The 24,264-nt window shown below is 39.1% G+C and overlaps 1 protein-coding gene across 3 annotated transcripts; it reads left to right on the forward strand.

Moving 5' to 3' along the window:
- The first annotated feature begins 1,266 nt into the window (after positions 1-1,266).
- On the forward strand, positions 1,267-24,061 carry LOC127620935 (WD repeat-containing protein 44-like). Of its 3 annotated transcripts, none has more exons than XM_052094317.1 (20): positions 1,267-1,559; positions 1,653-1,794; positions 4,143-4,176; positions 5,742-5,819; positions 6,115-6,736; positions 6,917-7,041; positions 7,147-7,239; positions 7,380-7,516; positions 8,465-8,548; positions 13,985-14,243; positions 14,355-14,493; positions 16,109-16,173; positions 16,959-17,075; positions 17,282-17,404; positions 17,485-17,676; positions 17,872-17,973; positions 18,195-18,310; positions 19,895-20,022; positions 23,654-23,788; positions 23,912-24,061. In XM_052094317.1, exons 2-20 carry the CDS (start codon positions 1,718-1,720, stop codon positions 23,998-24,000), a joined length of 2,715 nt encoding a protein of 904 aa, XP_051950277.1. In that variant the 5' UTR covers positions 1,267-1,559; positions 1,653-1,717; the 3' UTR covers positions 24,001-24,061. The 3 variants fall into 3 exon arrangements, with proteins under 3 accessions (XP_051950277.1, XP_051950259.1, XP_051950268.1); XM_052094299.1 differs by having other exon boundaries at positions 1,268-1,559; positions 6,908-7,041; XM_052094308.1 differs by having other exon boundaries at positions 1,268-1,559; positions 1,686-1,794; positions 6,908-7,041.
- Positions 24,062-24,264: the final 203 nt, after the last annotated feature.

Consider the following 24,264-nt stretch of genomic DNA (forward strand, 5'->3'; position numbering starts at 1 on the left):
TGTTGTTTGTAGAATTTTGAGGAAAATAATGAATTTAATCCATTTTGGAAGAAGGCTGTAACATAACAAAATATGGAAAAAGTGAAGCGCTGGGAATACTTTCCGGATGCACTGTATGTGTACACGCATATGGAATACTCATAAATCACCATTGTTAATTCAGTGTCACACAGAATAGATATAGGGTTTATTTGTATGAATATAGTACTAATTTCTCTTGTAATAAACAAAGAAATAGATATGCTGTTATTGTAAACTAAATAATCATACAAATATAATTTATGGAAGTGCAAAAAAAAAAGTGTTGGATTGTTCACCCACTAATAGGGAATGTGAGCTGGGATTAGACTGCCATGACATTCCCTGTTAGTGGGTGAACAATCCAACGCTTGGTGAATTCTGCTTCACAATGATAGGAAGAGCCGACATCAAAGGATCCAAAAAATTTATTTTTGTTTCTCTCTCTCTCTCTCTCTCTCTCTCTCTCTCTCTCTCTAATGGCCCTATACATTTTTGGTACTAAAACTATTATCCTTTTATTTTTTGCTTTTTTTGTGTGTAACACCATGTATAGGAAATATATTTAGGAATTCTAAAGAGGTGTGTGCACAACTCCAAAAAATGGATGAGGTAAAGAGGGTGGAATGAAGTCCCTGGTCACTTAAGACCCAAGGTATGCGTTTAAGGCATAAAATCTCAAAAAAATGTCCCATTCGCTTCCATTGTAAGTGTCTCACTGTAACTTACATTTTTGCTTTTTTTTTAACAGAAAAGATGCTGTTGATTGAACTTAACTTGTATTGAACCCAGAATATTCCTTAAACTACTTTCAAATATAAGGAAAACACTTTTGAAATGTACAGTATATAATATAGGAATATTTATTTACACATTTACAAAGCTTAAACATTTCAATACATTTCTGACCATATAGTCTCATTTCCTGAGTTCTAAAATATTCCAACCATCCATTTTAGCAATTATTTGAGCATTTAGCTACAATTTTGCCAAAGCGACAAAGAAGACTACCAATGGTACCAAAAGGTGTAGAAAATAAGGTAATTTAGGAAAAGAAGCTTCCCCTATAGGGGGAAGTAAAAGAAAGTGATAAGGCACCAAAAAAAAAAAGAAAACATATAAAAGTTAAATAAAATAGAGATAGGCATGAATTTACATAATATGCTATATAGAAAACATAGTTGTCGGAGAAAGGAATTACACATTTTCCCATTTCAGTCATCGCACCAACAACCTGTCCTATCGTTAAACAACGCGAGAGTGTCCTACGAGATTTCAATGGGCGCGAGAAGACCTGTCGCCGTTTCTCTTCCTCCTCTCGGTTTGTTTTCGATCATAAATCCCGATAGGAGATCTTTCCCATGTGCCATGATCACTGTCATTTTGCATGGACAACTTCGGGTGGACCTTCACATTGCATTACGCGTTGATCAGACGGAACGAAAGCAACAGATATTGCTATATAATTAATATTAACTCTGCCGTCTGAGAGATCTTGTAATCTGGACCGTGTGTCTGGCTGCGTTATCGTGCATATTCAGGTGAGCGGAGCGGCCTCTCCCAGCATTCATGCCATCGACAACCTTCAGGTGTAAATTCTGTTGACATATCTTTTCTCGCATCTTGATTTAAAGGTGGTTGAAATTTTCCTTTTGCTGAAACACTAGCGGCGGCGGCCTCTGCATGTAGCCCGGGCTCAATGGCGTCAGACACCAGCGACACAGAGGAGTTTTATGATGCAACGGAGGATGTCAACTTCACTCCAACATATAATACGTGAGTCTCACATTCGACATAAAAAGATGCATATTATTCACCGTATTACGCCAGTGTGATCTGCATACAATAAATCGGGAAATGAAGCGGCATCTGTCAAAGCTGTCAACTGCACCCCCATTCTGTACAGGCATGTTTCGTTTATTATGTGAATATATAAAATCATATGATTTACACAAGCATTCAAGGCGGTGTGTCAAAACCTGTGGAGCTTCTAAGCGGATCATCATATGCGCGTGTCGAGTCAGCTGAGTGTCATGATCATAATATATATATATATATATAATGTGTGTGTGTGTGTGTGTGTGTGTGTGTATCATTGGCTATTTAAACTGTCATTGTGAAAAACCTTAGCTCCTGAAATAATAGCACATACAGATTATTTATATTAAAGTACTAGCTAGTATTATCTTTTTAGAATTTGGGATTTTGTTAATCCTTTTAGGGACTGTAACTCAATTCTGTGTTTTAGACAGCTGCAAAGCATCACATATTTACGACAACATTATTCACAACACATTCTGAATGGCACAGAACTTCGTTCAAGTTCACCTTCATTGTGTGTTTAGATGTAAGTTGTAATATTAACCCATTAAAACAGATACATTTACTGGCACAACATCAGTGAACAGCTCAACTCACAAACGAGGAAATTCCCAAGACTATGCCTAGATTATTTGAATACATTTTTTATTGATTATTCTTCTTGAAAACATTGTTAGTGCACTGTAAATGTTTTGCATTATTATTTTTTCAGCACACATTTTCATAAATAGTAAGTTTTATTATCAAAATTATAAAAAATATTTTTTGTCATCCTCGTTACTGTTGATGAATTCAATTTTGTTTTGCCATTACTTTCGTTAACAAGATTAACAGAATAGGATGGTTCTGAAATGGTATTAATTGTCATTAATTCTTTAAAGCATTCAGTATTTTTTGACCGCTCTTAACAAGGGGTGCTGAAGTACCCCCAGCACCTCTACTTCCCGCGGCTATCTGTGCGGTCTGGTTTTGAGGCAGGCTCAACCTTGCTGTGACATAGCGTTAAGATATGTGATGGTTTTGTGATTATACTTGAGCCAAACACTTTAATATGCTGAACCCTAATCTAAATTAATATGGAATTGTATAAGATCAAATCACTGTTCTATCATTTGTATCACTGCGCAGCACCAATAGTTGGACGTTATTTTTGTAGTATAGCAACATTCAGTTTACGGTTTAGTGTCAGAGACTGTCTTCTAACGGAAGTTTGCCAGTTAATGATTTTAACAAAAAAACCATATTGAATGTTAATAAACATTTGCATTTATTAAGTGGTAACCGTTTTATAAAAGCAATCAGGTACTCGAGGCTGTGCCATAATATAAATATTGTCACAGCTGAAGGCCGTTGTAGGCACGTCGTGATTCTCAATATAGAACTGCCTCTCAAACCTTTTTGCTTAAATATACCATTTATGAAGTGAAAAAATGTGTCTTTTACTAAAGACTTTTTAAATAATTTAGACTATTGATAGTTTAACTGTCAGTGTTTGAGTCACAAACATGACAGATATTTTCAGGAGAGAGCACTCGGATGACTCAAAAACCCAATGACTCAGATTCCAAGTGTTAATCAACGGTGGTTAAAGATTTGGAGACTGCGAAGGCTATGAAAACAATTGCTCTCTTGTGTGGAGAATGAATCTCTTTGTTATCCACTGCAGATCAATCCGCCCTATCACAGGAAGTCAGAGGTCAAAGGTGTGTGTGAGAGCACTTTTGATAGTTTAAATATGTTTTGGTATTGGAGGTGTATATGGCTAAAGGTTGATTGCTGTTGGCAAACATCTGAGGGTCTCAGTGAAAGCTAATTTAGAGTTGCTGGTTAGGTGTTATGAATTAAATGGAAGGGCTTGTCTGTTCATGAATGCAGTGTCAGGCAGGCCACACTAGCTACCTTTAATTAGGCATAGACCTCTATGCAAACTCAGTGCTGGGAGGAGTACAAACACAACCTTATTGACATTCACTAATTAGAGTTTAGAGGATGTTTTACACTAGCTGAAGTGTATGAAGCACAAATTTCACATAGGTTTTGCATCTTTATGAATGTATGCGAGCATAAATGGGAAAATGGAGCTCAGTGTGGCATGATATGAGAGTTATGAATATATGAAGTCTAGCCTGGTAAGCTATGTTCTTAATTAATCTTGTTGCATGGTGTACTTTATGTGATGTATCGTTTGTATTATGTTGAATGTTATGTACAGCACAGTGGTTGTTTTTAAATTACACTCTATATATAAAATTGACTTTGACATTAATCCACTATCCATTTTATTTATTTTTTATTCCCTCTAGGTCACCTGCAACATTCGAACTTCCTCAGCCTGGGGTAAGAGTTTCCTGTTGTCCCTAACAGGAGACAAACTAGAATAGCCTCAACTTTTAAGGCTGTATCGTGATCGTATTTGGCGCTGCGTTACACACAATGACTGTGCACTACGTTTTATCCAACTTTTATGAGAGTACTGTTTCTAAGCGCCATTATAGTGCCAGCTCAAGTGGACATGGGTGTTAGTGTTTGCGCTATCTATTGGTTTATGCGAACTGTGGGTGTATTGTATATTAATGAAATGGCACAAAGCACTATTTGCTATTTTTCTGAATACTGTAATAGGTTATTTAGCTAAGACGATTGTAGGTCTATTTTCAGTGCAGAAAACACCAATTGTTCCAACAAACACCAATTGAACTCTCTTGATACTAGGAATGATTGGTGTGTGTGTAGATCATTATGACTAATTAGAATGATAATATGTTTATTTTGTAGGCCCATAGTGGTTTTCCAAAGCTCAAGGTCGCTGTACAGAAATAAACATAAAACATTAAACGGAGAAACATATAACAAATATACATTGCAAATTAATGAACAAGGGTAGAGAAGAAAAGATTATTTCAAGTAGGTGAGACACGGTCAACCAGGACGAGAGCCTACAGGCACAAAGAAGCTGATAGAGTACAACACGTACATCGTGGTCTGGAGCAGCACAGGCATCACACAAAGCAGGGTATGCATCGCTTTTAGCCTATTTACATGACCAAATTCTTTATTTATATAGAAGTTTCTTGATAGGAAATGGAATATATAATAGGTCGTAGACGGCGCAATAACCGGAGAAGCTCTTGATTGCGCTTGACCCAGCCCATTAGCGCTTTGAGTGCATAATTTCGCCAATTTACTTGTGCTTAGACTTAGCACATGCTTGCATGAAAACATCAAAACTTCATGGCCACGCCCACTGACTTTGTGCATATGCATATCGCCACGCTTAAGGCATAGCACTCTTAAAATAGGGCCCATAGAGGAGAGGAAACATATATTAAACCTAAATTTAAACATAGGATTAGTGGAAATGTAATCAAAGAACATTTTGTGAGAAATTAAGCACAATCAGAAGAATTTAGCTTGTCCCAAACATTTGCCCATGATGGTGTAACTTTTCTTTTCATTAATGCTTTATTCACATGATTGCTTGATGGAAAAATTATCTGAGGTTGACCCCAAAGTCTGAGGCTTTGGACAAGCTCTGTTTAAGCATTTAAGTTAAATTGATCCTACCCAATGAACAAACCAAACCAAATTGCTTTTGAAGACATTTTACAGTACTTTTAGAGAATTCTAGAACTTAATTTAGCATGTAAAGTCTTGAATCAAAAACTCCAGAATGCTTTTTTCCTGAGGCCACATCCACACTAGTTTGTTTTCAGTTTCCTAACATTAACGAAATTCATGCATTTTCAACTGAAAACATAATGGTGTGGACATGGCCACAGTTATTTAAAAAAATTATTACAATTATTTAAAATGGAAAAATATGTTAGAGTAAAGATATGACATGAGGGGTGTGTAATTGTTAAATGGAAGATTTTTCATGTGTTGCTTTTGATTGACTGTAGGGTCTCGCAGAAAATGTGGCACAGGAAGACGCTGCCAGATTGGTTCAGCCAGAGCCCCGCCATGATGATTCCCTTCAAGTGGGTGTGCCCATGATGCAGCTTTGCTTTATTCTTGCTACTTTATTCTTTAGCCTTTCTCTCTTTTCATGTTGGCTTGATGCCAGAATCTTTTGGTCAGTAATTGGTGGACCTTGAGACCTTTGTAGCCATGGTCAAGAGACATTATTGATCATGTAAGAACTACTAGAACTGTAGTCAGTAAAGTAAATAACTTTCATCCCCACATCATTTTGATTTGATTAAACAGAAGTCCATCCTATTCTCTTGCATTCTGCATATGCCATAACACCATATTGACTCTCCCTCTTTCTAGATTATTGACAGTATTATAGAAGAGAGTCAGAAGAGTGAAGTCAATGATCAGTTGTTGAGAGAAGAAAAGAAATCTGGAGCCTCATCTGGAAAGGAGAAGAGCCTAATAGCAGAAGACCACAGGGATGAAGAAAGTCCGGTTCCTGAGGTTGCCACAATACCTCCGGAGGATACTGATCTGAAACCACATGAAGCTGGCTGCACTGAGCAGCTGCCTGATGTAAGACCAGAGGAAGTGAAGTTGCAGGACATTCAGGAAAGTGCACCAGATGGGGCTTATATTGCCCAAGCAGGCCAGGACCAAGCTGTGCCACCCCCTCCTGATATTACAAGCACTTTGGGTCAGCTATCACAACCTGCCTCCCTTCCCTGTGGTGAAACTCCTAAAACAGCTGACATTTTAGAACAAGTTACTATGGCTGAATCAGATGACGCTGGCCCTTCCAAACCTCCTAGACATTTTACAGTGGAGCCTGACATTGTGGCTAGTACCAAGAAGCAACCACCGTCAAGACCACCCTTGCCCAGCGGGGCACCACCTCCTAGGCCACCTCCCCCTACACGCCCCAACTTCCCACCTGGTATAAAGTCCCAGGAAGTGATGCGACCAGCAGGACTAGAAAGTAAGTTTTCAGGGGCAAGCTATTCAATTGTATCTCAGGCTCTTGTGGACATCTCCTTTTTGTCAATTAATGTTAAATATATGGCCTATTATTATTCAGATGTTACTCTGACATTGTGAAATAGTAAGTATTTGGTGAATAAGGCAATTTGTGTGGTCCCTGATTGGTCAGTCTCTGTAGAGCCAGCAGATGAGCCTTGTGGATTGGTCAGCCCAAGCGCCTCAGTGCGATGCAATACTCAAGAACTCCAGCACTCACTGGACCTCGCTAGTGCCACTAGTGGCAATAAAGTGGTTACTGCACAGGTTCGAATAGAAATATAGTCATATCAGAAAATATATATATGGAAGATTGAAAACACTGAAAATTTGACATTATACAATTGTGTTTGTATCCTTGTGTACAAGTAGGAAAATGATGAGCAAACATCTAGTCCTAGTGGCAGTGAGACTCCTGGACCCCAGAGACCAAGGTCTTACTCGGGCAGAGAGCTTACTGATGAGGTATTGTTTACTTGTCTGTGCATACTTAAGTTAGTTTGATTCAACATTGCTAGATAATGCTTCTTCTGTGAAACTGTGGATAGTAGATTGCTCTCATAATCTGAAAAGGCCAGAAATCTGTGTATGTGTGTGTTATATAGGAGATTCTTGCGAGTGTGATGATCAAGAATCTAGACACTGGCGAGGAGATCCCATTGATCCAAGCAGAAGAGAAACTACCCAATGGAATCAACCCACTCACACTACACATCATGAGGAGAACCAAGGAGTATATCTCGTAAGAGAACTACATTTCCCACAATAGGTTTTAGATCCAGTTGCTGTCTTCCAGTGGAATCAGCGGTTTTGTGGTCTGTGCATGACCCAAATGCTGCGCTCTACAAAAAGCCACTAAAAACAGCTGTTGTTGAGTGAGATTTGACTGATGAAATCGTGCCTCAATTGGACTGTTTTTTTTTTAATAACATTGCGTCAATTGGGACATTCCAGTGTTATGGAAGTCGACATCTTTGATATTTAGTTTCACTGTCAGTGTTGCTATTGTTTTAATTGTTATTCATGACTATTACGAGACCTTATACGAGCCACTCCTCGAATATGTATATGAACAGGACAATTTCAAAGTCAACAGAATATGTTAGTAAGTACGGATATCTATGCTAAACCCTGACGGTGTGAACGTAGCCATAGATACTCAAATTGTTTAAACTATGTTAAAAATTGACATCATGAACATCATGAAGTTCTACTGTATTGCATAGTCCAAAACATTTCATGTTTGATATCAGGGATTATTTTCCTTGTATATGACACTTTGCTTTGCTAAAGCTGTGAGGCCCTCAGGCAGCAGGATAGAGTCCTATCAGTAATCCAATTCTCTGCACTCTCATCTGCCCTCGTTTTATCAGCCAGAATGAAACCCACTGACTGTTTTTCCTAATTTAAAGGGAGAAGGCATGTCACCTCTTCCCCTCACCCTGTCTGATTCTAAACCCCTCTAACACAAGTGTGGCATTTTGCAAAAAGTGCTTCATAATGCTGAACTGAATGTACTTTTGTAGTTTCTGTTATTGTGGTTAAACATTGGTTAGTAGATAATTTCTCACTGAACATCAGGATTAAACGCAGTCTAATTTAGAAAGGGGTTGAAAGTAAACTCCTGTCTAAAAGCTATCAGTTCTGGATGCTTTAGGGTGGGATCTCACTCTTTCTCTTTCCTTGGCAGAAATGATGCAGTACAGTCAGATGATGATGATAAGTCCCAGCCTGCACTTACAGACACCGATGGAGGGAAACTCAAACAGAGAACGTAAGAGATAGAAAATTATTTATATTAAGGTATTGTTGGTTTAACACATTCATTTAGTGTGATTGAAGGCATGGTCCCACATACCTTCGCACTGCAAAATTCCATGGGCAAAATACAGTCATCTCAATGGGAATCCGCACGATCGTGAATTTCGCCCGATGAACTTCCCGCTGGCAAAGAATTTCCCCTCAAGGGAAGTTCAAGATTGGTTAACTTTGACAGACGAATTTCACTCCGTTGACCAATGGAAAGTTGCTTGGTTTAGCATTGACCTCTGTGTGGGTGGTGCTTCATACACAGCTGCACTGAATATTCACAAAGGATATAATTATAGTGGTGAGTTTCTTTTTAACTTAGTGTCATGAAACACTACAAATAATTTTTTGAGATGTTAACAGGTATATATGTCTTGCACACAAGGGAAGATAATATTCATTATTTTCAATTTCATGAGGAAAATCATTAATTTAGGGATTTTTGGGGATATATTTATCTTTCGGTTTTTAAATGAACATAGAGCCATTGTCACAAGACGTGGCGTACAGGGTTTAGCGTTCCATTGAATTTCAGTGCCTATACGTAATGGGTGTTCTCAATATTATTCATGAGTACGTGTGGCCTTTACCAAGAGTGTTGTTGCCAGCACTTAACTGCTTCAAACTCTGAAGCGCATATGTTGAGAGAGTTGATAGTACTACTGTGACGCAAGTACCCCTGCGCTGCTGACAGAGGGACAAGACAGGTTTTCATTCAAAGGCAACACCTTTTAAATGTTCATGCAGCATGCATTTATTTACATAAGTGTTTCAAGATATGCGTTGAGGTGAACTGTCTCTGACTGGGACTCATTAGAGATGCGTTTTACATTGATTGCTCCAGACACAAAGGGGGAGTGGTCGAGCGATGCAGGGAGAGGAAGAGCGGTAAGGATTGACACCTGTGGGAAATTATCTCTAACAACTGTTTTGTGTTGCAGTAAGAGCTGGAGAGAGATATAATGGCAGTCCAGACCTCCGGAAGGGAGAGAGAGACCCAGACCTGTGTGTGTATGTTGTCTGGCAAAGATCGCTGAAAAACGAGAAACTAAAACAAATATCCGCTGTGCACAGTTTTTTTATGCTGTCTCCCGCTTCCTCATTCCTGTGCTACCAGGGATGTTTTACAGTGGTGCCATCATGGAGTACCTCACCCTTCGCTGAACTCTTCAAGACCCTCACCAGCATCCACCAAACCCAACATCAGGCTCTGCTTTAGCTGCATGTGGAACAGGAGCAGCAGTTCCAGGCAGTCTTCCAGGCTCAAGCAGCAGACCTGCAGGTGCTACAAAGCTTGTTATACCAGGAGGGGTCTTCAGGCACAACCCCGGACCCACCTATGGCCATGCCTCACATCACACTCGCTAAGATGGGACCTCAGGACAAGTCAGAGGCTTTCATTGAGCTGTTTGAGTGGACGGCGGTAGCATGGAAGTGGCTGAGCACCCAGTGGACAGCCTGCCTACTGCCGCTGTTGTCCAGATAAGCCCAGGTCGGCTGCAGCTCAGAGCATCATCGTCAACATTTCCGCTCGCTTGGCGACGACGGTCGCACGTTCACATTCGCCCAACAGCTCCGTGACACCTGCCGAAGGTGGCTGCTGGCTGAAGAACTTGATGCCGAGAAAGTGATTGTTCTAGTGGTACTGCAACAGTTCATCACCCGGCTACCAAAAGGAACAGTGGAGTGGGTCCAGTGCCAGCGACTGCCGTCGCTGGATGCAGTCCAGCTGGCTGAGGACCATATGGTGGCGTATCGGGGGCCGGCAAGCCCTCTATTTCTGTCTCTCTCTGTCTCTCCCTCTCCTACCTTACCCATCATGTTCCTGTTCCCTGGAAACTGGAATTATGACCCCAAAGCCAGGTTCCCTATCTCTCTCTGCTGTCCCCCACAGGCTGATAAATATGCTGCCACGGATGTGGGCGTGAAGTTTGGGTCGTTCTGCTGGAGCTGCGGGGAACTTGGGCACTTCCAGGACCTATGTCCCGCCATGGAGGTGGAGACGTTGGTCTGGATCCCTGATGCGTCACAGGCCACCCCCAATCGAGCAGGAACATACAGGATGTCTGTGAGTATTAAGGGGGGTACATATCAAGCCTTGGAGGTTGTAACCAAACCTCCATTCACCAAGTCTTGGTTCAGTCCGAGGCTTTGGGTACAAGCCAGCGGGTGAAGGTAAGGTGTGTGCAAGAGGATATTCAGTTACCCTGTAGTGGCGGTCATCATTCAATTTCAGGGACAAAAGCATAGCGTCAAGGCTGCAGTTAGTCCCCGCCTCTCCTATCCTCTAGTTTTAGGTAAGAATTAGCTGGCATTTACAACTTTATTGAGGGGAGTATGTGTGGATGTGTCCTGCAACAAGTTATCTCGGTGTGTGGTTTGCGATTCGCTGACTGGGGAGATGGTGCCGGGGCCAACTACGTCAGCTCCATGTCAGGAGAACACAAGGAAGGGGTAATTCTCTGTTTCTCCAGCCCTTAGAAGATTCCTTGTAGGGGATTTTCCTCTGGAGCAGACATGAGACGAAACCCTTAGGCACGCTTTCGGCCAGGTGAAAGTGATTGATATTTTTCGATTATTAAGGATTGGTTGTATCAAGTGACACAGGACGCTCAGACAAAGGAAGATACAACCCAACTGTTAGTACCGAAGACCCGTCAGGAAATGCTAATCCAGATGGCTCCTCATAATCTGATGGCGGAGCACAGGGAAGGAAAAAAAACTGAACCATCTGTATTTGTCAGGCATTCACAGGGATGTTCTCAGGTGGTATGCGGCATGCTGTGAATGAGCTGGTGAATCCGGCAGCCACCTCAAAAGCATTATTGCACCCCCTTCCATTGATCAAGGTCCTCTTCGAAGAAATTTCCATAGAACTCGTCGGACCATTGGAAGGGACAGCATGCGGGCATCGTTAGTATTTCTTTCAGAATTCACTTGGGAGATAACTCTGAAGAGTGCCTCCGCAACACTTCTATTATTAAGGTGAAACGAATGGATAGAGTTGGAGCATGTCAGATTTACCACCACAACCTCATGAAACCATGGAGAAAGGCTGTTCCTGTGACTTTGGCAATGGTGGTTTCGGAGGGGGAGGAGCTCGGGCTGTAGGTGAACTTAAAAGCGAAGTTACAGAGGTTGCAAAGAAAGTTCTTCGACGTGGTTTCGCCTCTCCCTAGTCACACAAATCTTATAGAGCACCATATCAAAACCACCCTAGGGGTAGTGGTATGCAGTCGTCCCTCCGAACACTAAAAATAAGTAATACGGGAAGAATTGAAGGCCATGCTGCGATGGGGTTATGTGGAGAAGGTGGCGTGGTCGAGTGACGTTCTATGGAGGGCGAGGCTGGGAGAGCAAGAGTGGTGAGGATTGACAACTGTGGGAAATTCTCTAACAGTTGATTGTGTTCCATTGAGAGCTAGAGAGAGAGAACAGGGCAGTCCAAACCACCGGAAAAGAGAGACTACCAGTACTGTATTGTTAGTTTACAAAAGAGTGTATAATTTATTTGTGCACTCTGTTACGAGCAATTGTGAGAATCTTTGTTGCTGTTAACTGTATTAGTGAAGTAATGCTGAGTGACTAATTCAGATAGTTGTGGACTTCTTTCAGATGGCAGCGTTCAACATATTTAGTTGGACTTGAACCTTGCCAGCTATACAAATCTTACATCTTATACTTTTTAGTGATTGCCTGCATGGGCAACTGACAGAAAACAGATTGCTCACTACCGTGCCCCACACACTCTGGGAGGGAGGGGCCCTTGTTCTCACAGCTGTCCATGCCCAGTTGAGTTGCTTTCGAAAACGGTTGTAAGGAAGACTTTAGCTGAATGAGTGTTTAATGACCCTTTAAGTCTCACAGATTATAAAGTGCAGCATTAAAAAGAGGCTGCTTGACAATTATATTTTTGCTGTTTTCACACGTATTCATTGTCCACCCACTTCGCCTGTGGAATTTCACCGCTCGAACGTATGTGTGACCGTGCTTTAAAGCAATCATGCCCCCGATCCATATGTAAATATCCTAATAAGGAATGTACCTACTATCGGACCAATTCAAGCTTGATGTGGCTGTTTTGGGCAGTCAGCTCCAGGTATACAGGCAACACGCCTTACACAATCAGGCTTTTGCACTGGAAGACAGCTGGACTTAGCACAACAGAATGCAGGGATCTTGAGCCATGTTTTCAAACTACATTTAACTTGACAAAATGTTCTAAAAACACAGCGCATGCTAAAAACTAGGGAAACCCAATGCAACCAAAGTGTCCATCTGACACGAGTGCATCCACTAACAATTAAAAATAGCTCAGTCGGAAGTAGGCCAATTCACAGTTTTCCTAAGCAACCACTTGGCAGCACCATGATGATATTAATTGCCTGTTTCTGGTCTTAAGAGGCAATGTAAAACTAACCGAAATGGAAAACAACCATTTAAGTGTTATTTGGAGTAAAAATAAATTTCTCACTCAACTATTGCAGTTATTGGCTGTCATAACAACTCAAAGTAGTTAATGATATCAATGTAACTTATCTCGGACCATCGCTTCATGTCATCTACATAATCTGGTGAGACACTGTAAAAAAATCCTCTTGACTCTGAAGTATCGGCACAATAGAGTCAATTGTTTTTGACAAGAATATACGTAGATGCGGGTGAAAACACAGGAGACAGGAAACTGAAAACAGGCAAACACTTCCGGAAAATAATAGGGTTATTTTCAACGATATGGAAAAACAAACGAGCAATCTTTTCACTTTTAAAGTGCTTAACTTTTCTGCTGCCACAATATATGAATATGTAATTTAATTTTCTGAATTATCATATTTATTATATATATTATATTTATAATTACTTTATATATTATCAGCAAAAATTTTATTTATTTGGGGGCCTTTCTCAGTAAATATTGATATGCAATTAATTTGATTAATTAATCGGCACATCATGTAATTAATTCGATTAAATATTTTCATTGTTTGACAGCGCTATTTCTAAAATTTGTCATAATCTAAAGTAAAAACTTAAGGGCCCACAAACATGAATTTCATACAATTGCCTTACATCTTGGAAATTTTTATACTTTGATCAAATTAATTGCATTATATGAGATTAAACTGTGATTTAAATATTTTAATCAGTATAGTACTTTTTGCTGAAAAAAAGTCCTCAAATGAAGATAATTCAAAGACAATATCGTAGCAGATGAGTAAAGCATTGAATTGACATAAAGTGGCTTTAAAAGTCTATATATTGTTAGATTTATTTTCTGTTTGAGGTAGACTTAAGAATTTGTGTTTTTCCCCAAAATAAAATTAATTGTACCAAATAAACATGTTGAATCGACTGGCCTAATATTTATCTAAATGTGTCCCTGCCTTCCTGCTTCATTTAGTACACAGTTCAAGAAGTTTCTGGGTAAATCTGTGAAGAGGGCGAAGCACCTGGCAGAGGAATATGGAGAGAAAGCTGTAAATAAAGTCAAGAGCGTTCGGGACGAGGTGTTCCACACAGACCAGGATGACCCATCGTCCAGTGATGATGAGGGGATGCCGTACACCAGACCAGTCAAGTTTAAAGCAGCTCACAGCTTCAAAGGGCCATTTGACTTTGACCAGATCAAAGTGGTGCAGGACCTCAGTGGAGAACACAATGTGAGGAGAATGTGTGTGACCTAAATGTGACGTTCCACCCCTCTGATATGGAGTATTTGGGGATATTTTTCTGTGTTGTTTGTTTAGTGACTCTCTCTCTCTCTCTCTCAGGGTGCCGTCTGGACAATGAAATTTTCTCATTGTGGGAGACTGCTCGCTACAGCAGGGCAGGACAATTTGGTTCGGATCTGGGTCCTAAAAAATGCCTTTGACTATTTCAACAACATGAGAATAAAATACAATACAGAAGGTAATTTAAATGACAAATCACTGCTGACTGTAATTTAGTCAGAGGTTAAGCTTAATATTTGTCTAGGAAATAAACACTATCAATGAAAACAGCTGACTTATAACACATCTGATTTCTGCAGTCTGAGCTAGTGGTTTCTTCTCTGCAGCCTGCTCAGACTGAATTGATACTGAGATTGAAACTGTTTGTATGCAGGTGGGGTGGCAGAGCTGTCAGTAATGGCACAAAAATATTTAAGAGTCAATTTGTTTGTCTGAATGCTCCACTTTCAATACTGTAGTGGTATAAGAAAGTAATGAGTCTGTCTGTGCTGTGGAAACAAACTAAATTCTTATCAACTAATAAAAAAAACAATACAAATTTGTTTATATTAGTATTGTCAAAAAAACAGTACTTCGGTACCAAACTGGTAAAATTTTTTAAAAGATGTCACAATACCAGTAATTCTACAGTACCGATAGTTTGGAGCACCGACTCAATCCGATACCCACACGCTGTCTGACTGACAGACTGCTTTCAAATGCTTGCATGTTTATTTGAGTGTTTGCTCTTTTTTTTCTGAAATGCACAATTAATCAAATTAAAATCGTGAAATGTCCTGGTTCGATTATTAAACTGCTAAAGGCTGCAATCTTAGTATGCATGTGCTGCGTGCTTTAAATGAATGTGTGAAGCAGACTGCTCATACTCTGGAAACTGCACAGACATTGAAAATCAATCGCTTGAATGAGATGACAAAGCAAAGCACTAATCCACTGTGAAGCTTGCAGCACATGTAGAATACATATTTACAGTATGTAATTCAATCACAGCATTTGTGCTTTAACAATCACACGGGGCAATGCAGCGATCTGTTTATCCATAGAAGTGGGACTTCCATCAAACCACTTATCAAAATAAAAGCATGTTTCAAAATAAAAGCTAGACACCTGAAATTGCAACAGAAATATATTACAACTGTATAATTATCTGCAATATGCAATATTATCTGTAGTAATATTATTAATAATAATAAATAATGATTAATAAATAATAATACAAATTAAGAAATGTATCAAGCTGTTGTACTGAATAAAAGTTTGTTAAAAAGGCAATGGTGTGTTGAAAAGAAATTATTTTATTATATACATAAAAGTAAAAAATAAAAGTATATTTTAACTATTTTTCACTTGTCAAAATGCTTAAGAATTCATTTGATTAGACACCATTTTGATGATTAAATTAAACTATAAACATAGAATTCTGGAAAAAGAAAAGGGAAAAAATAAAATAGATTTCAGTAAGGCCCAAAGACACTTAAGCAATGCATACTTAATTGAGAAACACTTGAAGGAAACATGCATTTCTTGTATTTTTTACTTTGAAATTGAACTTTAAATGGGATAAAGGAGTGTGTTCAATAGCACATTACTATATTAGTATATTTTTGCTGTGATATTGAAATTGGTATCAATTGAAAACCATTAAATTTGTCTGGTATCGTGACAACAATAGTTTATATAATATTTCCATATACATACTAAATTAAACTATATGTGGGTTGAAACTGGACATTTTCCATTTAAATTAATCTTTCTGGTTTCTCTCGATCTCTTTCTCTCTCTCTCTTTCTTAGGACGTGTATCCCCATCACCTTCTCAGGAGAGCCTGTGTTCCTCTAAATCAGATACAGAGGGAGGGGTAAGGCATTTTTGGGGTTTCTCAGGGTGCTTTCACACTAGCACTTGGTTTGCACCCGAGTCCGAATGACTTCAAATTTCGGTTCATTTAAGTGATGGGAACGCCATTTTCCAAACTCTGGTGCACACCTGGGAACCCCACCTTAGTCCACTTGAAAAGATGGTCTGGGGTATGGTTCACTGCTAATATGAACAAAAATGCAGAGGTAAACCGCTTGTGATGACATAAAATTTGCATCTTTGCAGGCTCCTGATCACAATTATTGTGGTAAAATGCATTTCTCATACCTTCTTGTCTCCAAATAAGTCCTCTTCAAAGAGTAGCTCACATTCTTTAAATATGTTGCAATGCAACCACGTGCTCGTGGCAGACAAACGGCAATATTCCTCAAATCATTGCACATTCAGTGCATCAGCGGGAGACAAACACACATGTTGTTCTGTGCATGTAAAATTCTGGTAGTAAATCCAAAGATACTAAATGTAATACCTCACTTAACATAGTGAAGTTGATGTCTTCTTGAATTGTTACCTAGTTACAGTGAAAAAAAAGAGCTGGCTTGTACTCATGTTGATGATGTAATCGGACCACGGCTCAGACCCAAACAATATGATCTGAACAGGGGGGGAACAAACTCTGGTTCGGTCCAAGTAATTGAACCAAGAGTGAAAGCACCCTCATTGTTTTGTTGTCTTTCTACTCTTTATTTTGGAGTTCATACTGATAAATGAGTTTTAAGGTATCTAAAATATCTGCCTTTGTCTCTCTTGCTTCTTTCCACTCAGTTTGGTGCGGCAGTGGAAGACACAGACACTGAGGACAGAAATGTGCCATTCCGACAGGTTCCATTCTGCAAGTACAAGGGTCATACTGCTGACCTGTTAGATCTTTCCTGGTCGAAGGTGAGAGTTTACAACTTTCAGTGCTGCTATAGCAGCTTCCACTCTTCTGGGAATGCTTTCCGCTAGATGTTTTGAACATTAATGCGGGGGTTGGTGCTCATATTTTTGGCCATGATGTGTATGATAGAAAATTATTTTAGTGTGGAAAACATTTGAAGTTCTCAGTTTAATGAATAGTATTTTGACTTTATTTCTTGTCTGAGCAGAACTACTTCCTCCTGTCATCGTCTATGGATAAGACGGTTCGTTTGTGGCACATCTCCAGGAGAGAGTGTCTCTGCTGTTTTCAACATATCGACTTTGTTACAGCCATTGCATTTCATCCCAGGGTGAGTGTGCATTTGTGTGACTAATGTGTGTACTTGTACATAAAGGTTTGTGTACTTTTATGGCTGTGTCTTTCTCTCAGGATGACAGGTATTTTTTGAGCGGCTCTTTGGACGGAAAGTTGCGATTATGGAATATTCCTGATAAAAAGGTGGCACTGTGGAATGAGGTAGACGGACAGACACGTCTGATTACAGCAGCGAACTTCTGCCAGAATGGAAAATACGCAGTTATCGGCACCTACGATGGACGCTGCATTTTTTATGACACAGAGGTGTGTGTTTGTTCTTGTGAGCTTTTAGATGGGAAAATCCCTATATCAATGGATAAGAATAACTTTTCTTTTAACATGAAGAAATATTTCCATATAGAGAGAACCGTATACTATGTCAATGTATAAATTAAAATGTGAAAATGCACAAAGTTGATCATTAATCTGTAATTGCTTCCTTTATTATATTCTGCTCAGCGTCTCAAGTATCACACTCAAATCCATGTTCGCTCCACGAGAGGCAGGAATCGTGTGGGACGCAAAATCACTGGTATCGAGCCACTGCCAGGAGAGAACAAGGTAAGGCACAAGTGTGGGTTCATGTAACAGGAAATGTTTGGTGAAAATGAGAATCAGCAGCTGACTGGAATAGAACAGACGACAATAGGAAAAAAACTGATGTAAGGCTCTACTTATGTACTCAACTGTACAAACGTATTATTCATCTCAAGGTGATGAAATTGGAGCTCACAGAGCAGATTGAAATTTATTTATGGTTCTAAACTCATTTTTCTCTCCAGATCTTGGTGACGTCAAATGACTCTCGTATACGCTTGTATGACCTGAGAGATTTGTCTCTTTCTATGAAGTATAAAGGCTGTGTGAACAGCAGCAGTCAGATTAAAGCCAGCTTCAGGTGAGAAGAACATCCCTGAAATATAGTCCAGTTATGTCCATCTCTGATCTAAAAATGTTAACTGTAATACTTTTAGCATTAAGGCTGAAACGATTAGTCAATGTTATCGACAACGTCGATAATAAAACATTTTCATTGTCGAATAGTCGTTTGATCTCATTTAACATAACATGAGATCACATTAAACTGTAATGGTGTCTCGAGAGAGCAGCACTGCAGCTCACACCTGACTGAGGAGAAGAATTACACGGATCACAGTCCAGATGCACTCTAAACATTCCAAACAGCTTCATATATGTAGAACGCAAAGTACAAGGGAATTATACAAAAATAACAAATAAGTAAATACAGAAGCATTCTCGTTGTGGAATAAGCAGAGCTTGAGCTCTTTAAAGGAAACACCCCGGTGTTACATCTTAAATGCAGTTATATTTAATGCGTTATAGCTTTATTAAAGTTCAATTAATACAGAAGTAGGTCATGTAATTAACTACAAACTCCGAAACTGGCATTTCTCTGGAGTGCCTCTTCTATGAGTTGCGCGAATGTCCCGATCTAAGGGGGAGAGATTGAAACTGCATCCGGCTGATGCGCACTCTGTTGCAGGGTCGCTCATCCCCCGAGCTCGCACACTTAATGCAGCTAGATTATAACACGATGGTCTTGTGACTTACTGAATCATAATATATGTCACCGTGCATTTCTTATCGTGAAGAATTGGCAATATGCATCTTTATTAATAATAGAAAGTTTGTTTTTTGTGAGTTAAAGATGGATTGAAGTGAATAGAAAGGTGAGAGAGGAAGTCTTCGCCCCATTATACACTGCAACGAAATACGTTTATTATTTGTTTTGGCTTGTTTTCCAATAAAAATATCTAAAACTCATTTTAAACAATGTGCATTTACTTTACTAAACTGCAGAAGAAAATTTTTTATCTGAGAATGTTGAATATAATATTAAAAATATAAATATATTAAAATATCTAGAAATCCTTTAAAAAAAAAAAAATTCACCTGAGAAGCAGCATATGATGTATTCAGACTTGTTTTTAGAGAATAGATCATGAATATAAGTATATTTTGTCTTTACTGCACTCGCAGAAGTATAACAAAGTAAAAAATACACTTGTATACAAAATACGCTTATATTTAAGATAAATTCTTTTTAATTCTTCGTCTTAATATCTCATATTTTGCTTCAAGTAAATTTATCTTGTTTTAAGGATTTTTAACATTTTTTAAATGGAAAACAAGACAAAAACACTTCATAACAATTGTTTTTTTTGCAGTGAATTTCTTTACTGAATTAAACTCGAAGTATTTTTTTCCCCTTTAATTCAGTGAATGTCATTTAGAGGTATTTTTAAAAGATGATTTTGTCCTCTTTATTAGTAATCACATTTAATACAACCTTTTAAGTCAGGACACAAGCTGAATAATCGGTACTATAATCGTTAATCAATTGTCAAAATAATCATTAGTTGCAGCTCTATTTAGCATAGACAAGACAAGAGTTTAATTCAGCCCACGTGATGTTTTTATTTTGAAATTCCCTTTATCACATAATTTCTTTTTCTTGTAGCCATGACTACTCTTTTATTGTGAGTGGCTCAGAGGACAAGTATGTGTACATCTGGAGCACATACCACGACCTCAGCAAGTTTACTTCTGTACGGCGAGACCGGAATGACTTCTGGGAAGGGATCAAAGGTAATATATGATGTGTGTTTAATATGATCAGAATACAGAAACCAATCATAGACTGAGTGCAGCTACGCAGATGTCTGTGTAAAGGCCCCGGTATACTTTATACTAAACGGGTGTGACATCATGTAGAACTAAATCTGGCCTAAAAGGTGTTTTTGAGTTTGTTTCAGTGGTTCGTGACCACTTGCCCGGGCAAACTTTTAAGAAAACTTCTTACTGGCTGCTGAACACTTTCTTACTGCCATTGGAATACATCATCAGTAGGTATGACGTATGGAGTGGTGGTGGCGTAGTGGGCTAAAGCACTTAACTCCAGGTTGCTCCGGGGGGATTGTCCCCGTAATAAGTGCACTGTGAGTCGCTTTGGATAAAAGCGTCTGCCAAATGCATAAATGTAAATGTATGACCAGAAGCTCCAGCTACTTTATTTACGTTGTCCAGTCAGTCAAGATCAGTCAACATGAACACACTGACGTGAAGATTTATTAGCAAGCTGGTGCAAACTTACCCAACATCTTTATGATAGTTCTCGTAGAGAGGATTGCCGATACCATGCCATGCATTTTGTTTTATTAGTCTACAAAAGGAATCAAAGCTATTCAAATACTCAAGTGCCCATTCACTCATGACCTCTGCAGTGAAAGCCATTGACACATCTGCCCAAAGTAATATGTGCCTCTCTTATCATAATTCTTTTGCCTTTTTTCTGCACATTAACAGACTTTTATACACCAGTCTTTGCAGTAGTATCAGTGCTGTCATCATAACAAGTACAGAGTGTAATCGGTGCCTATTATGGCCACTTATAGCGTGTTAGCACCATGATAGTGCTATTTGCACTAATTGCAATTTTTGTTGTTTTATTTAGAGTCCCAAAGACACCATAGACTAGCCCATACCCCTAAATCTAACCTTCCCTTGCACAAATTAACCATGGTTTTACTACAGTAACAATAGTATCACCGTATTTTGTAGTAAAATCATAGTAATCACAAAATTAAACATGGTTACGGTACTTTATTAACACAATATTACTGTAGTAACACCATGATAAAAATGGTTCATTTTATTTGGATCAAACACTTTTCTCAGCTCACCAACCTTCACTGTGACCAAATCACTGCGAGGAATCACTTTTATTTATTATTATTAGTAGTAGTAGTATTACAGGAAATATTAAGAGTGGAGACATGGGGGGAAAAAAAGGGACAAAAGATGGGATTCGAAAACCCAGATAGTCTGCATAATAATGTGTTTTCACACTGTTGTAACACCCCGAGATACTACAGTGGAACTTGAGGGTGCAGTTTTTCATAAACGCACGTGTTTCCACCAGACTATTGGAGTGCAAATAGTCACTCCGTTCTCTTAACCCAGTACACATCTAACACATTAACTAGTTCAACGTCTCTTCCCCATCGTAAAACATTCACTCTTGAGCTTGGTCTCAATTGTGTGCAGAGTTAGTGTAAATAGCCTTTGCCAACAAGATGGGCTAGTAAATAGACACTCCGTTAAACATTATCTTCTGCATATATATATATATATATATCTAAATCATCAAGAGGTTAAAACAACTTTTACTGACCTCATGTTAATTCTACTTATAGATTAAGGCATAAAGTAATTTTCATGTCACATTAGTTAAGGCATGTAGTCTTGAGCATCCTCATATTTAAATGTACATCCACATTGGTGTAGCAGGTGTTTGATTATTGGAAATAGGATACGGTTACTTGCCTGTTTTGAACTTCTTGTTATATCTGAATGAAGAACTTCGTTCAGATATAACGAAGTACAGGTGAAACTTCGAAAAATTAGAATATCGTGCAAAAGTTCATTAATTTCAGTAATTCAACTTAAAAGGTGAAACTAATATATTATATAGACTCATTACAAGCAAAGTAAGATATTTCAAGCCTTTATTTGATATAATTTTGATGATTATGGCTTACAGCTTATGAAAACCCCAAATTCAGAATCTCAGAAAATTAGAATATTGTGAAAAGGTTCAGTATTGTAGGCTCAAAGTGTCACACTCTAATCAGGTAAACACCTGCAAAGGGTTCCTGAGCCTTTAAATGGTCTCTCAGTCTGGTTCAGTTGAATTCACAATCATGGGGAAGACTGCTGACCTGACAGTTGTGCAGAAAACCATCATTGACACCCTCCACAAGGAGGGAAAGCCTCAAAAGGTAATTGCAAAAGAAGTTGGATGTTCTCAAAGTGCTGTATCAAAGCACATTAATAGAAAGTTAAGTGGAAGGGAAAAGTGTGGAAGAAAAAGGTGCACAAGCAGCAGGGATGACCGTAGCCTGGAGAGGATTGTCAGGAAAAGGCCATTCAAATGTGTGGGGGAGCTTCACAAGGAGTGGACTGAGGCTTCAAATGTCGTATTCCTCTTGTCAAGCCGCTCCTGAACAACAAACAACGTCAGAAGCGTCTTACCTGGGCTAAAGAAAAAAAGAACTGGTCTTTTGCTCAGTGGTCCAAAGTCCTCTTTTCTGATGAGAGCAGATTTTGCATCTCATTTGGAAATCAAGGTCCCAGAGTCTGGAGGAAGAATGGAGAGGCACACAATCCAAGATGCTTGAAGTCCAGTGTGAAGTTTCCACAGTCTGTGTTGGTTTGGGGAGCCATGTCATCGGCTGGTGTTGGTCCACTGTGCTTTATTAAGTCCAGAGTCAACGCAGCCGTCTACCGGGACATTTTAGAGCACTTCATGCTTCCTTCAGCAGACAAGCTTTATGGAGATGCTGACTTCATTTTCCAGCAGGACTTGGCACCTGCCCACACTGCCAAAAGTACCAAAACCTGGTTCAATGACCATGGTATTACTGTGCTTGATTGGCCAGCAAACTCGCCTGACCTGAACCCCATAGAGAATCTATGGGGCATTGCCAAGAGAAAGATGAGAGACATGAGACCAAACAATGCAGAAGAGCTGAAGGCCACTATTGAAGCATCTTGGTCTTCCATAACACCTCAGCAGTGCCACAGGCTGATAGCATCCATGCCACGCCGCATTGAGGCAGTAATTAATGCAAAAGGGGCCCAAACCAAGTACTGAGTACATATGCATGATTATACTTTTCAGAGGGCCGACATTTCTGTATTTAAAATCCTTTTTTTTTATTGATTTCATGTAATATTCTAATTTTCTGAGATTCTGAATTTGGGGTTTTCATAAGCTGTAAGCCATAATCATCAAAATTATATCAAATAAAGGCTTGAAATATCTTACTTTGCTTGTAATGAGTATATATAATATATTAGTTTCACCTTTTAAGTTGAATTACTGAAATTAATGAACTTTTGCACGATATTCTAATTTTTCGAGTTTCACCTGTATATGGGTGTATTATGAGTTTTACAACCGAAAAGATTTCAGGAATTTGTTGTAATAAGAATGATCTTTTATGTCATAATATACTCATGTTGTTCCAAGCCTGTATGACTTTCGTTCTTTAATTGAATCTTATTTTTTTATATATACAATGAAGGAGAATGGTACCTAGCATCATCTTCTGTGTTCCACATAGAGAAAATAATTTGTAACATGAGTAAATTATGACAGAATGTTCATTTCTGGGTGAGCCATCCCTTTGAATTACTTTTGCTTTCTGCTTTTTAGCCCATAATGCTGTGGTGACTTCAGCCATTTTTGCTCCTCATCCGGATCTTATTGTGCCTCAGGAGCCAGGGGCAGAGAAGCCTGACTCAGAGTCTAAGAGTGACAGCACGGATGATTCCGAGACCATCCCATCAGGTACTGAATGTTGCTGTGACGACTAGCAGTGTGAAATCACAACAGTACACAATATGGTAGTAGTGAAAAAAGTACTCGTTGTTCTTTCTGCTTTTTCATTCTTCTGTTTTTACACTTCTTCAGGGGCACTGAAAACAGACCACTGTGAAGTTTTGCTGTCTGCTGATTTCACTGGAGCCATTAAAGTGTTTGTCAACATTAAGAAATACTGAGTTCTGAACACAACACCTAGTAAAAAAATATATATATATATATATATATATATATATATATACACATTAAAAAAACTCAGATTGTGGACAGCTGAAACAGAGTACAAAAGACAAAGTGCAGTGCCACTTTACAAGCTGAGGCCCCATTAACTGATCAATAAGCTGCTGGAGAGTGCTCTGAGAAGCAGAGATTTCAAGCCCTAGCTTCTTCACAGAGAACAGGGACCCAGGAAGTTGAAGGGTGGGGATGGTTCAGTAACAGGG

Source organism: Xyrauchen texanus, chromosome 3, assembly GCF_025860055.1.
Source record: "Xyrauchen texanus isolate HMW12.3.18 chromosome 3, RBS_HiC_50CHRs, whole genome shotgun sequence".
NCBI classification, from domain to species: domain Eukaryota; kingdom Metazoa; phylum Chordata; class Actinopteri; order Cypriniformes; family Catostomidae; genus Xyrauchen; species Xyrauchen texanus.